At 37.0% G+C, this 15481-nt stretch overlaps 2 protein-coding genes across 3 annotated transcripts in view; both read right to left on the reverse strand.

The window, feature by feature from the left end:
• The window catches only part of LOC140137513 (15-hydroxyprostaglandin dehydrogenase [NAD(+)]-like), a 7371-nt gene extending 6190 nt beyond the window's left edge, over nucleotides 1–1181 (reverse strand). Inside the window, exons 1-2 of the mRNA XM_072159228.1 lie at nucleotides 818–1181; nucleotides 63–189 (exon numbers count right to left, since the gene is read on the reverse strand). Coding sequence (XP_072015329.1) covers nucleotides 63–189; nucleotides 818–910 — 220 coding nt within the window. The 5' untranslated portion in view covers nucleotides 911–1181. The remainder of the gene's footprint in view (nucleotides 1–62; nucleotides 190–817) is intronic.
• A 6720-nt stretch (nucleotides 1182–7901) lies between these two features.
• Nucleotides 7902–15037, reverse strand: LOC140137500 (uncharacterized). 2 transcript variants are annotated; one of them, XR_011856851.1, is made up of 4 exons: nucleotides 14906–15037; nucleotides 12533–12625; nucleotides 9693–10450; nucleotides 7902–8028 (listed from the first exon to the last, which is right to left on the reverse strand). XR_011856851.1 is itself a non-coding variant. In XM_072159216.1 (3 exons), the coding sequence occupies exons 1-3, from the start codon at nucleotides 14988–14990 to the stop codon at nucleotides 10245–10247; spliced, it is 384 nt and encodes a 127-aa protein (XP_072015317.1). In that variant the 5' UTR covers nucleotides 14991–15037; the 3' UTR covers nucleotides 8000–10244. The 2 variants fall into 2 exon arrangements, 1 of the variants encoding a protein (XP_072015317.1); XM_072159216.1 differs by having other exon boundaries at nucleotides 8000–10450.
• Nucleotides 15038–15481: the final 444 nt, after the last annotated feature.

Below are 15481 nucleotides of genomic sequence, written 5' to 3' on the forward strand. Positions count from 1 at the left end.
GTCTTGCCAAATAAAATAGAGTCGCTTGTGACAAAGTTCAAGAACCACTGGACCAAACTGACCTTCCATTTGCTCGTAAGAAGTCACATCGCATTTACAGATATGGACCTTATCGACGCCATATTCGTTATTGAATTCTACCTGGGTTTGTTTCATTGCATCTTCGTTTACGTCCACAATGAAGACTCCCTATTAGACACAAAACAACACACAAACAAACTTATTAAAATAACAACACCACTCTGTAAATAACTATGGGTGAATGTCAATTACACAATGACTTACAATTTTACATTAATACTCTTTTCTAGAAACAAAATCTATTTTCCGACCATATGCGTAGCCTTCCCAATGCCATGTAGGCTTACATGCTCATCCTACATTACTACTCCGAGGGGAGGGGGGGTCTAAAAGACACCCTAATCGCCTACAAAAAATTGATATTGTGCCTCAGGCCCATGCACTTTTTTCCGGCAATATCATATTTCTTACTCTATAAAAGAGCTAACATAGCTGTGAAGAGCTAAAAGTGAGGTCAAATATATACCGTAAAGATTCGCCTAATGGCGCACTTGTACTTGGGCTCCTTTGCCTTGGAGTAAATTTCATGGTAAAATAGAAAGCTCCCTCCTCTGAAATCCCAACAAGAATTAAAATTAAGGTTCCGTGCCTTTATTTGCAGGTGGGAATTTTACGGGAGGGCACTGTTATTTTATGTCAAGTTAGCCCATAGCGACATTTAGGCGAATTTTTACGGTAGACCCTACGTACATGTATAATCTTAGGTCAAATGGACATATTGTAATTATAAGCCTACCTTTGCTTGTTTCCGAAGCATTATTTCTACCATAGCTTTCCCAATGCCACTTGCTCCACCTGTAACAAGCGATACTTTCCCTGCAATATCCATTTTTTCTGTGTCGTTGAAATGTAAAAGATGATCTGATAGAACCAAAACCTACCGACGAAATTATAGCCTATAATAATATATGTCTACGCGAAATGCCAATACAGATTTTGACTTGTAGGTCAAAAATAAAATCTATATTAGGAAATGAAATACAGAATTGGTAGATAAATACGATACACTGCTAAGTATTAAAATACACCAACACACGTGCAGCCAGCCACAAACACACTAAAATTACACCAACACACGAGCAGCCAACCTGCACGGCAAAATGAACCTTGCACTGTGCCTTGACACCAAACGTAATTGCTCTATTATCATTATTATGGGCGCAGTACACCAAATAGTGTCTGCATTGAAAAACATCTAAAAATCCAATATTTTTTAGCGGCGTCTTCTACTAACCCCCGCTTGACAATATTTTCACATTTTTACACCATCTCTGAATTAATTAATTAAGGACTAAATTTTTATTTAAGCTTCAATTTTTGATATCTTTATAGATTATTAAGGTTAGCATATAGCGTGGTATTTTTGTTCACGCAGTGAACGTTAATGCCACTTGCACCCACATCTCATGCATGGCACAGTTTATCCCTTAGGGGTGGTGCAATAATTATGTGTACCTCCGGGGTGGTGAATTATAGGGGGGGCAAGCATTTTTTGGCAGGTCAAAAGGGGGGGTCAAGCGATTTTTGGCAGGTCAAAAAGGGGGGGTCAAGCGATTTTGGCAGGTCGAAAGGGGGGGCAAGCAATTTTGGCACAGATATTTTGGGCACCGTTTCTATATTACGCCCTAAAAAGGCGTAGGAAAGCATTAGGAACACATTCAAATATGCAAAATTTCCTGCTCGCTGCGCTCGCATTATATGATAAGACAATTTAATGTTTTAAATTCGGGTTCCCCAAAATCTTGCATGTGTAAGGGGAGGGGGGCAAAGATTTTTCTAAGGGGGGGAGGGCAAAGGTTTTTGGCACGTTGAAGGGGGGTAAAGATTTTTGGCACGGCCAAGGGGGGGGCAAGCGATTTTGGCAGACCATTTTGAGAATTCACCCCCAGGGGTACACATAATTATTGCACCACCCCTTACATCAGTACATACCCTGTGTCTTGAATAGCTATTGTAAGTTGTAACCCACCAACCATGTGGTTAAGAGGCTAGGAAATAATTCCTAATATCTCATACCCTATTATCTCATGCCTTTATCTATTCCTGCCCCAAATGACAAGAACTATCTTTCAACAAGGCTTTGCCTAGAGCACCGTAGTGAGAGCGCCATCTATCATATTCTACTTGAGGCATTGTTCTTGATTGTTTACACCTACTTGTCTGAGTATGTAAACCAGGCGCGTACTTGGGGGGCTTTGGGGGCGCCAGCCCCCAGGGGTCAAAGCAGGGGGCGGCAAAATCGAAGGGGCGGCGGGAAGAAGAAGGGGCGGCAAAAAGAGGGGCGGCGGAAGAAGAAGGGACGGCAAAAAGAATTAGTAAAGAAAAAAGGGCGCAAAATGTGAAAAAATTGTACTATACATGAAAATGTGTTGCTTTTGGGCGGTAGCGCCTATAAATCCTTGAAATAATTATACCTTTATGAGGAAAAGTTTGCTTACCTCAACATTTGAAAGCATGTCGCGTCTGTGACCTGTCTGCATCTTTGGTCGCCTTGCGTGCTGTCTCGATGTCTCTACTCGCCGTGTCTTCTGCGGATACCCTCGAGATAGGGCCGGAGAAAGTCCACCCAGGGATATGGTCCACCTACATCAGCGGGTTGCACGTCTGGGACAGGGAAGGGGATGTAAATAATCTTGCTGCAGATTTCCTCTTCACTGGTTTGGATGGGGTCTCTCCGTGGCCATTCTTTTTACCTGCCTTTCGTCATGGCTTTGTCTAGGGGTGCCTGGTGCTGTTGATTTCAAATTTGCATTGAATTGCTGCTTTCGTTGTGCCCGTCTCGAGTCCGTTTTTTCCCATGCTTCTACGGCGAAAGAAAGTTTGTTTTAAAATCCGACTTCAATAACATTATCTACTTCACTGAGATATGTATATAGATATCAAATTTAACCTGCTTTTCCTTCGCACACTCTCCTGGTCCACAATGTAATATTTAGACGAAGTGGCTACAAGACCATTGCAAATAATGCAGCGACGCTGGCCCGCTATTGCCCTGGATTGAACGGGCTGCTCTGGTCCAGAATTACCCCTGGCTGCTGCCGGTCTAGCAGCTTTCGTGGGTGTATGAAACATTGTAGCGATGGGTAGATGCTACCCACGATGCTGGCAAGACCGGCAGCCGGCAGTCAAGTGTATCATATTTCAGTTTTATCACACGCAAAGATAAAACATTCCAAAAAACAGATTTTAAATCAAAACTTTTGTAATTTTCTGTCTTCACTCAGGCGATCGATGTCACTCGTAAACTTTTTCAATGGCACTTTTTTCTCTACAGAACTATTATGCTAATGATGTACAGAAATCAATATGGTAATTTCTTATCGATATCGGCTGCTATTGGAACTTGTTGTGTTCAATAAAATAGGGCGGTACTACTTTTGGCTTTCCATGACGACATCGTTTGATTGACATTCAATGCTTGTACAGAGTAAATGGTATATGCACAAAGACATCGCACCTGCGGCGCTCGCTGTCGCGGCTTCGCCGCTCGCCTCCTAGGATCGCGAGGTCTTTGACAAAGACTAAGAACTATTAGCTCATTAATCTCGCAGTGAGACTGCAGTTCAGTGTAGGAATTTTTGCATCGTTTATAAACAGTGTTTGCAATTGGCTTATAGCCATCACATGCTGACAATACACATAACTGATTGGTTAATAAAAGCTAGGCAGATCACAATGGTCATGTGTAACAGTGATAGGCATATCATTTGATTGTTATGTTCGTATCGATTTTTATGTCTTTATTCGACCGTTTCGTATCTCGTCGACGGCATGTTTAAAGTCTATGGGGTTTTGTCGGATTGGTTCGTATCGATTTTATGCCTTTATAATTTAGCGTTTAGTATTTCATCGTCGGATTTTTCGTATCGATTTTTGTAAGAGGTTATACTTAATTAATCGATAAAATAACGTCCAAAAAATATGTCCGACGTGTTTATGTCCGTTAAGGGTAGACGAGGTATTGTTGGTCGAAGCAACCTAAGAATTTCATTATCTAGATCAATATATTATTGAAAAATAACACCTTGATGTTTTGCAAAAGTTCATTCTGCAAATCATATACTTTGCAAACTTGCTTAATTTATTGTTGTTAATGAGTTATGTACGTTTTACAAAAGTGTTGTTGTTTCAGCCCTCTTTACAACGTAACTCAAGAACCGCAGCACCTATAAAAGTATAACTGTGATATTTTAATTCTTCTACACACTCGCTATGAATTGAGCAATACAGTTTTTGCCAAAGCTCACTACCATTCGTAAGATGCTGTGAACTACCAAATCATAACAGTTTAAAATAATAAATAACCTTAAGCCTACTACCGATCATAAATCCCTCCTTTCTACAGAACCACCATCAGGAAATTTACCCCGATTTTAAAGTTTTTGTCACTGAAAATTCATTTCCAATAAACGTCCCTCATTAGGAAAAATTACAGACAATACGGTAGGTATGTCATGTAAGAAAAATGCAAATTCAAAAGTTCCAAATTTTAGATCAATTTTGCTACAATGTACCTAAATTGTCGTGGTACTCTAGTACGTGATTGTGAAGTAAGAGCAACTTGTGCACAGTCATTGGACTACAACAGACAAATGACGGTCTATCATTTAAGACTTCCCAGTCTTAATCTCCAATGACAGTTCCGAGTTACAACCAAAAAGATCAAAATTTATGTTAAATTTTGGGCTACTTATAGAGGGGTCAGATAAAATGTTCCGATTTTAACCATTTATTCAAATTTTGTCCTTTGGCAAAAAAAAAAAAAAAAAATCAAAATATTAGAGTTTGCATTGTTTTCGATGTTTTAGAAAGTTTCCACTTGTCCAAGGAGACGGACGTCTGCATGTAATTCACGTAATGCATGTAATTCACTGGACAATTACATGCATGTCTATTGAAATAGCTTTGTCGCAGTAACAGTTGATACATTTTAATATTTTTTCATTGAAGCTATAAATTCACTTGTCCCAGACAACGTTTTGTTTACGTCACCGTATTATAGGCATGAACAGCTCAATGGGCTGTGATAGTATTCAATAGGTTATTGCATAATACTGCAATACTAAGAACTTATGTTTTGCAAAGTCCTAAATTTGATCCAATGAGGCCAACAAAGTAACATTCTAGCTCATAAGTATTTGTTTATCGCTCGTCGCTATCTAGTGGAGTATATAACAAGCGTAAAGGAAGTGAAGTGGGTGTGACCAATCAGAATCCAGAAGGCATTATTCTCCATTTGATTTGGGGGTAAAAACATAGACAACTAGAAGTGCAGCCTCTATCATCGAACTCGTTTGACATGAATAGAGGGCCAAAACACATTTCATCGACGGTGTCGTATTTTAAGGGGAGGTAGCGTCAACATTAAGGGGAGGCAGCGTGATTGTCGCCGATTTCGAGACAGGAAAATCATTTTTGTGTTGACACCATGGATTATATTTTCGTACTTTTTACTCCATTTATAAGAACTTGTGAGTGTTTCTGAGATTGTGATGTGAAGTTTAAGCCTTTCCTCAGAATGCATGAGTGAAAGGACGCTAGGTTTAGGGTTCCTAGAAGTAAAACGTCCCCTGTACATCACAAATCATAAGTTGATCTAAATCAAACTCATAAAAAGATCAGCTAATGCTTTGTGATGATGTCCTTAGTTTTTGCTTCCAAATCATTTTGTAGTGGGCGCTAACTAATGCCTAAAAGTTGTTTCACTAGTCTCCCCCACAGCCGAGTTGATTCCGCTCACTCCACACAAACCGGCGGCGGAGGAGACTACGGTAAATAGGCTACGTAGAAGGCCTACTGCTGATTAAGCGTCATACCGGGGATCATTACTAACTGATGATACGACAAGCTGCAAATAACAATTTGAAAGCCGGTTAAATCAATCGGATTAGAACTTTAAAAGACTCCCGAGAAGACTGGACAATAAAATGGGTGACATTTTCAAGAGATAATTCGTGCTTGTTTTCAGAGGGGCGTAAGTTAATAACAGAAACAGCCATGAAGAAAAGGATGAACGATTACAGGCGTTTACGAATCTTTGACAAACGTTTGTGATCGGAATTGCTTGCCAAAAGTTTGGGGATAACGACTGTGTATAATAGGCCTATATCTGCAACAACAAGGTTCATGTACAAGAAACGTTCATCTTCTCTGGAATACAAGTTTCGTAAGCAAATATGAACTCATTTGATGATGTAGTCCGAATAATCAGTCCCACTGACATGATCGTGACTATGCAAATAGAATGCGGAACTCCGAGTCCTCATAATTAGTTAGCTAGTGGTCATATACCGACTTGAAATGGTTCCATCTATGTGTATTCACTTGACGGCATAACTTTATGATTATTATTACATGCATGTCAGTTTTCATGACTTTCCGCAGTATCTGTTGATACACTTTAATTCAAGCTAAAAATTCACATGCCCCAGGCAATGTTTTGTTTGGTATTTGCGTTCGATGCAGGTTTGAAAGGCCCAAATGGGCCGTGACAGTATTCAATAGGCTGTCGCATAATACTGCAATCAGGTGACCTTTTGTTTGCAAAGTCCAACATTTGATCCAATGATATCGATTGTACTTTCTGACCAACAAAGTAACATTCATGTTCATTGGTGCGTGTTTATTGCTCGTCGCTATCTACTGGAGTATACAACCATGACAACAGGCGTAAAGATTGTGAAATGGGCATGACCAATAAGAATCCAGAAGGCATTGTTCTGCATATATATAGTTTGGGGGTAAAAACATAGACAACTAGAAGTGCGACCTCTGTCGTCGAACTCGTTTGACGTGAATAGAGGTCCAAAACATTTTCCACCGACGACGGTATTGCATTTTTGGGGAGGTAGCGTGTAAATTAAGGGAAGGTAACGTGGTTGTCGTCCACATCAAAATAGAAAAATGCATTTTTCGTGTTGGCACCATGGATTATATTTTTGCTCCATTTATAAGGAAGTCGTGAATGTTCTGAAATTGTGATGTGAAGTTAAGCCTTTCCTCAGATGACGAGTAAGAAAGGACGCGAAATCAACCAGGGGGTGTGTACACCGGGTGTATATTCAGAATCCACCGGGAGCCAGACGGGCACCCTTGAGCAAATTGAGTCATTGAGGTTAAAGGTCACACAAGGGGATAACATTTTAAATTGCTTCAAATCAAGTTATAAAAAGTCCTTCCTCAGGTCCCAAGAAGTCAAAAAAGTCAATGGTCATATCTCAGCAAACACAAAACGTTTTCGACATCATTCGCAAAAGGTTATAAAATGTTGTCAGAAAACGTTTAAATGTCGGGTTATATAAAGGGTATATTAAGGTTATTAATTATTTTAAACTGTTGTGATTTGGTAGTTCACAGCATCTTACGAATGGTAGTGAACTTTGGCAAAAACTGCATTGCTCAATTCATAGCGAGCGTGTAGAAGAATTAAAATATCACAGATATACTTTTATAGGTGCTGCGGTTCTTGAGTTACGTTGTATAGAGGGCTGAAACAACAACACTTTTGTAAAAATTACATAACTCATTAACAACAATAAATTAAGCAAGTTTGCAAAGTATACGATTTGTAGAATGAATTTTTGCAAAACATCAAGGTGTTATTTTTCAATAATATATTGATCTAGATAATGAAAATCGATTTTAGGTTGCTTCGACCAACAATACCTCGTCTACCCTTAAGGGTATAAAACGTTTTCATAACATTGAAAAACATTTTTTGATAATATATCTCTAGAATACCTAATTAATAAAATATAAGTCAAATAGGTCAAAGGGCAAACATAAAATTATTGTACAGGGGTAAAATTTTAAAAATGCCCCAGTCGCAAAGAAAATGATCTCAAATTATCCGTCTTGACAAAGGGAAACACAAAATGTACAGGAGTCTAGATTTCATGTTATGACTTATGAACTATCAAGGTTACATATACTGTACGGTATAGGAAGCTCAATGTTCAATTTATTTCACCGAAAATACATAACATGATAAATATACAAAACAGTTCATTGGTAGGAAAACCAAAAGAGAGCAGAGCTCGTTAAAATTGGCCACCTTGAGATTTCATAAATATGCACAGTAACATGAAAAACTTGCTACAAACAGTGGACAGGACAAAGTGCAGACAAACAGGACGAGACAGGTGCAAACAGAGTGTTGCTGGCATGTGATGGCAGTATAATTCACATATTAATGATCAACTGGAAAAATATAATATTAACATGATTAATACCGAGACAATAAATGTAACTTAAACCCTTTCTTAAAAACATGTATTGACTTAGTATTGTTCAACTCCTGATCAATCGAATTCCAATGCAAAGGACCCTGTCTTCTGATAGTGTTCCTTGCTAAATCATATTTAAAATTATAAGGACGATACAGTAAAGAATTGCGAGTAGGATAATTGTGAATGGATCTGTTTTGAACAAAGTAATCTGAAAAAGTACCAGGAAGGTTGCAGTGAGAGTAATTATACATAAATAAACCAAGCGTTAATTTGTGGATGTCATGAATAGTCAAAGTATTGAACTTTTTAAATAATGGCGGGGTGTGTTCAAGCCAGTGGGAATTTGAGCAGATTCTCATAATTCGTTTTTGTTTTAGGTGAACAGTATTAAGATGGCTGTTGTTTTGATCTGCCCAAATCAAATTACAATACAAAATATGAGGTAACACTAAAGTGTTATATAAAGAAAATAACGTTTTGCAAGGAAGAAACTCTTTGAAACGGTATAAAATGCCACAGTATTTTGAAAGAATATTAACAATGTTAGAAGTATGCTTAGACCAAGTTAATGATTCGTCTAGGATAACGCCAAGGAATTTAGTATTGGCAACTCTGGAAACCTTAATACCATTTATACAAATATCAAGTTGATCATCACCATACCTTCTATTACTGTGTCTATTTTTAAACATGATGAAATTAGTCTTATCGATGTTAAGTGATAACTTATTGCATTTAAACCATACAGAAAGATTTTCCAACTCAGTGTTTACAATAGTAATTAGATCAGACAGACTTGGATGTGAGACGATGACATTAGTGTCATCTGCAAAAGTTACAAAATTGAATTTGTCAGAGGAGAATACAATATCATTTAAGAAAATAATAAAAAGCAGTGGACCTAACACTGAGCCTTGTGGCACACCACATGATACAGAACGAAATGATGATTTATGATTTTTGAAGACAACATACTGAGTTCTGTTCAAAAGGTAATTCTTGAACCACTCAAAGGCACTTCCTCTGACCCCATAGTGATTAAGTTTGGACAGGAGAATGTTATGGTCAATGGTGTCGAATGCCTTCGAGATGTCCAAAAAGATTCCCATGGAATGAAAATTCTTATCTAGGTCAGAAACAATTTTATCATATGCAGTGAGAAGTGCCATGTAAGAAGAGTGGTTATGTCTAAATCCAAATTGACAATTTTGAAGTAAATTGTGACGATCAAGAAATCCAAATAATCTTTTGTGAATAATTTTTCTAAAATTTTAGAAAATATGGGCAAAACAGAAATTGGACGATAATTGTTACATAAAGTAGAATCACCAGATTTGTAAATGGGAACAACACGGGCAATTTTAAGATCATCCGGCACAATACCTTGCACGAAAGGTTAAAAGGTTGATAAAAATGACCTGCATTGAGAGTCAGTCAAGTGCGGTGGAGGACAAACAATCTATTATCATCCTCTGCGAATCTTTGGCGCGTTATTCAAACCCATGCTTTGTAAGGAATATTAGCACTCTGTAGGTGATATTTCATTTTCACGTGCTCCAATATCGTTGATGTGCCTCCAGGGCTAGTGACCCGTGTTGTGACGTCCGACCAAATGAACCTCACATTTGGCCATTTTAGTCTAAAAAGTGCCCATTTTTATACGCTTCACGCGATTTTGTTCCACTTTTGCAACATACTTCACCATTTTAGCTTTAATATGGCAATATTTTTCGTGCGCTTATTCTGTCGCCATAAGGGGCTGGTGACCATCCTGACTAGACTGCGCACACACAGGGCTCTGAACAGAACATCACAAAACGACCACACATAGATTTTACCCACTACCACTATATCATTACCCAACAACCTTATCCACCAACCGGGTATGCCGAAAACCGAACAACCCGAGAACCGCTCTAGTTTTTAATGTATCTATTATGCTTCTGAAATAATCTTGCTCGAGCTTTTTTTAAGAATATAAACATTGCCGTCATCACAATTGTACATGTAAATTGTACGTTGCTTTATTACAGTTTCTAATACACCATTCTCCAGATATCGTTGTAGCATCGTCTCCAAAACTAGTCCAAATTGTTTCTCTCTGAAGCGATAATCGCCGACATTGAAAGTTATGACGCCTCCTATATATGAAGGTAAAAACAAACACACAAGCAATCAAAAACACGCACTTACATATTTAATTGTTAAAAGTCGTGGTGTGATGGGATTAATTTTTATGCTTGATTTTAATCAATATTTATGTGAAAAATCATAAATGAAATGTTGCTAAATATTGTCAGACCCAACAAGTGTTCAACTTCTCAAGCTATAATAAGAAACTCTACTACTTTTTACAAATTTGGTCTTTTTTTTTTCACAAAAGGCTGCAGAACGTCCATTTAGTGCAATGGGGACGAATGTTCCAGTAATTATAATTAGATGCGCTAAGATCGTATTTATTCGACCATCCGTATGAGAAAATGTTGTCCGGCACATATAGCAATATATTTTTTATGCCAATAATTCGTGTTGAGTCCCCCACTGTTGAATTAAAAATGTGAAGATGAACATATTGGCCGCTCATATAAAAATACATTCCTTGGGTATTTATTTATTTATTTATTTATTTATTTATTTATTTATCTATCTATCTAAATATCTATCTTAAATAAACACCTCACACAAAAGAATCCTCAATTATTTGAGTTGTCATAAATTATGTAAACACAAGTATCCCAGCAAACACAAAACGTTTTCGACATCATTCGCAAAAGGTTATAAAAGGTTGTCAGAAAACGTTTAAATGTCGGGTTATGTAAAGGGTACATTAATGGTATAAAACGTTTTCATAACATTAAATAACATTTGTTGGTAATTTACTGCACAGCAAACACAAATGTTTTACAGAAAACATTTATATGTCGGGTTAAATAAAGGGTATAAAAACGTTTTAATAACATTCCAAAAACATTTTTGAAAACTTGGTACAAACCATTCTAAGCAGAATGTTATTTTGGGGTTGAAAAAATATTTTGCAAAAAAATGTTTGCCCAAAATAGTTACAATAACGTTTTAAAAATGTTTTCACGACCTTTGTATAACCCGACATTTAAATGTTATTAAAACGTTTTGTAAAAAACATTTTAAGAACATTTTCTGTGTTTGCATGGTGCAAATATATTAACATAATGTTATTTAAGTGTTGATAAAATGTTTGGCCAAATATGTTTGCAAAAATAGTTTACAATGACATTTCGAAAACATTTTAAAAATATTGTTGTAGTGTGTTTTCATACAAAACCTTTTAAAACGATTTCATGACCTTTATATAACTCGACATTTTAATGATATTAAAACGTTTTTACCTAAACCAAAACCCAAAATATAATTTATTTAAAACGTTTTAAATATGTTTTTGTGTTTGCTGGGATGGCTAATATAAATAAAACGTGATATCATACTACAGCTGATATTCACCATAAATACACATCAATTTGAACGCATTTTAATTACTTGAGGACTTTACGAGGTATTGTTGGTCAAAGCAGCCAAAAAAAAAAAGAAGGTCATTCTACAAATCATATACTTTGAAAACTTGCTTAATTTATTGTTGTTAATGAGTTATGTACGTTTTATAAAAGTGTTGTTGTTTCAGCCTTTTTTACAACATAACTCAAGAACCGCAGCACCTATAAAAGTATGTCTGTGATATTTAAATTCTTCTACGCGCTCGCTATGAATTGAGCAATGCAATTTTTGCTAAAGCTCACTACAATTCGCAAGATGCTGTGAACTACTTTTTTTTTGCAGCTTCGACCAACAATACATCGTATACCCTTAAAGGAGTATTTCGTGATCCTAGCATCCTCTTTTTATGACATTTTTCAGTACATATCCACGACAAAAGCATATTCCCAAAATGTCAGTTGATTCCGATTTTGCGTTTGCGAGTTATGCATGATTATGTGTATTAGACTGCTCCATAGACAATACGTTGTAATTTCGTTCTGGCGCACCAGAACGAAATTCAAATTTCGCGATATCTTTGCTAAACGAATTAATCTGCAAGAAATATTTTGTACATAAACATTATGTAGCCAGAGTATTCCAGTGATATAAAAATCTCAACTTTTTTTGAGAAAAGTAGGGGATGAGGCGAAATGCCCCTTTAAGTGTGGACCTTCTTTTTATGAGGTGTTTAATTGTCTTTTACATGTGTTTACCGGGTTTGACGACACGGAATATCTCAGGTAATGCGTCGGCTTCAATATGACCTGAGCAGACGCCTGCACCGATAACAGCACAATCATAGCTTCCTATTAATGCATAACGACAAGCCAAAACAACAACATGAACAACAACAACAAAACAAACAAACAAACAAACAACAACAACAAACAAGAAACAAAACGAAACAATACAAAAAAAAAAAAAAGAAAAAAAGAGCAGTGTAAATAAATGTATGGTAGTAACTATGTGACACACGTGGATTCTGAGTTTTCTTAAAATTTGTCAGTTTGTACCGAAATTCTTTCTCACCCGAACCATTTCCTTATTTTAAATAACCAAAGTTCGTAGTATCTGATCCAAGTAAATGCATTTACTGTGTACGTTTCAACAGTCACTGTTGTCTTTGTCAACACTTGATGAGGAGTGACTGCAATCTACTGACAACTAACGCTAGAGGGATTTTTTGGATCCCTGTTGCAGGAACTCATCAAAAATGTGAGTAAGCTGGTACAAAAATCCCAAGAAGGAAAACCAACAGTTACTGGCAACCCAAAAACTCACGCTGGAAATCCCGCTAGCGTTGGTTGTCAATAGATTGCAGTCACTCCTCATCAAGTGTTAACAAAGACAACAGTGGTTGTTGAAACGTACACAGTAAGTGCATTTACTTGGATCATATACTACGAACTTTGGTTACTAGTTTACTCTACCGATCCTGATGAATTTGTTTAATCAGTGTGGGAAGGAATTTCGATCAAATTGACTTGCGGGGGACAAACCCAGGATTCACGTATTCTCTGGCAAGCTGAGATTGGATAATTGCTAAAGAATTTTATCGTTTTATAAGATTTATTGGTAGTCAGATCAAATTACGGGAAAAAACCCTGGGTCAACCCACTTAACTAGCCACAGGCGGATTTAATATAAAGCCATAATGTGTGATTTGCTCAACAGCAACGCCCTTAATTTTACTTAGAATTTCTACTTTTTGCGCTATTGTAATGACCATTGGTGTACATAAATGCCCTGTGACAGACTAAGCCCGAAGTGCTTTAATTACATTAAAATTTAACATTTATAATAAACCGGAAAATCATACAGAGTTTAAAATTCAAATTGCATAAACCATTTAACAACAACTCAGGGAATTTGCTGCTTCAAGAGCGCACGCGCACACCCTAGACATTCCACAATTGACCTTCGCAACCAGGATCAGCTCCCCGAGTTTCATATTGGGGTTACATCGAGACAATTAGCAATAAGTTAATTGTCCAGGGGAATTTCAACCTAACTCAATTTTTAAAATAAGAAGTAATATTTACAGGTCCCAAGTTCAAATCCTGGATGGTCAGTAAATTTTTCCACTAGCTGTTATTTATACATGTATGTGGCGACCTGTATTAGAAATATTGATTTGTTTGTGATGAGACACAAGATAACGTTTTCGGATGTTTACCGTGTTTTGGTCCATAATCAAAGTGAATTTATTACGACACATCCTAAAAGAGCCTACTTTGAGCCAACATAATATTTCTATTTACCCCAATCATGCCAATAACCTCCATTTAACAATAATTGCACAAACTATAATAAAAGACCAAGATAAAAAGACTAGTTTGCGTCTGACGTCATCTGTCAATCAAACTCAGAACACGGTTTGTTTACAAGTGTCGTGATGATATGAGTTGCTGAACACGGCAGTAAAACCGGGCGCCTTATTGTTAATTTTGCACCATCAAACATACAAACCATCTCAAAAGTTAGAAAAGTTGCTTTTTGCCTTGTAAGAGTACGTAATTTTTCGCCATTCACTGCTATTCCTTTTCTCCGATCGGCACCAGCCAGATGCATCGACCTTCCTTATACGCGCTATTAGCCAATCAAGGATCGTAGAGAATTTGATTGACAGTAGTAGTAGTAGTAGTCTTTTTATCTTTGTCTTTCATTATATGACCTCAAGTCATGGAATATGACGTATCATACCCAAGATATTCAAAGGTCATTCTAAGAATACATGAATAGCCTAGGTTGGGGTTTAATAAAGAAATGTGTCCTGAGAGATGAGTATGTTTGAATTCATGTATACTTATCAGCTCGTAATCGGCGGACCTTCTAACATCGCGGATTAATATCAAAATATTTAATTTTCTTGTGACATCTCGCCAGAAGCATCACGAATTATTAATTCAAGTTCTATATTTTGTCTATTTTCTTTAACACACATAATAAAGACTAAAGACCAGACAGGTCAACTAATAGCACTTTTAACGTGGGTCTACTTTTCGGTGTAGTTATGGTAGTGGTAAAAGCCTAATATTTCCCGCCTATTACGAGCTGATCAAAGTGTCTCGTGTGTCTCAACTTACCTGTCGGAATAGATGATGGATTGTTATTACCTATAAACTCTCTGTATAGTTTGCCATAGATACCATCTGGTTGCATCTTTACCATGTCCTCTACGGGCTCGAGACCGTCGATATTTTGAAAACCAAGCTTCTTCATCTGAAAATAAATATTCACATATTATTGTGTTTTTTACTTTCCAAATTAAACAAAATTAATCAAAATTAATCATATCTCGGATTTGGAAATTAACCATATCTCGGATTTGGATTGGATTTATAATTTCGGATTTGGGGAAATTCCGAGTTTCCAGAATGTGGTAAAGTCCACGTTGCTATAATAAGGTGAATGATGCAGCATGGATTAACTGTACGTAGCTGGGGAATTTCCAGTTTTACTTATTTGGTAAAAAGACATGAGCTCTTTTACTCTTGGCAAAACTGAATTAGAAAGTGGATGTAGGCTTTCTAATGTGTTGTATAGTTTATTTGCCTTCACATGTTGCAGTATGCTGATGATAGTGCTTTGATATATTCCGACAAAGATCCAGAGAGAATCAGTCATGTTCTTCGTGATAACTTGGTGAGCTGCAATAAATG

The sequence above is a fragment of the Amphiura filiformis genome, chromosome 17 (genome assembly GCF_039555335.1).
Source record: "Amphiura filiformis chromosome 17, Afil_fr2py, whole genome shotgun sequence".
NCBI classification, from domain to species: Eukaryota; Metazoa; Echinodermata; class Ophiuroidea; order Amphilepidida; family Amphiuridae; genus Amphiura; species Amphiura filiformis.

Excerpts from the sequence above, each read along its gene's own strand:
- LOC140137500 (XM_072159216.1), bottom strand. The coding sequence starts at position 14,990 with ATGGTAAAGATGCAACCAGATGGTATCTATGGCAAACTATACAGAGAG. Across the intron at positions 12,626-14,905 it reads TCCATCATCTATTCCGACAG|GAAGCTATGATTGTGCTGTT; the intron begins GTAAGTTGAGAC and ends ATGCATTAATAG. Across the intron at positions 10,451-12,532 it reads ATTCCGTGTCGTCAAACCCG|GAGGCGTCATAACTTTCAAT; the intron begins GTAAACACATGT and ends CTTCATATATAG.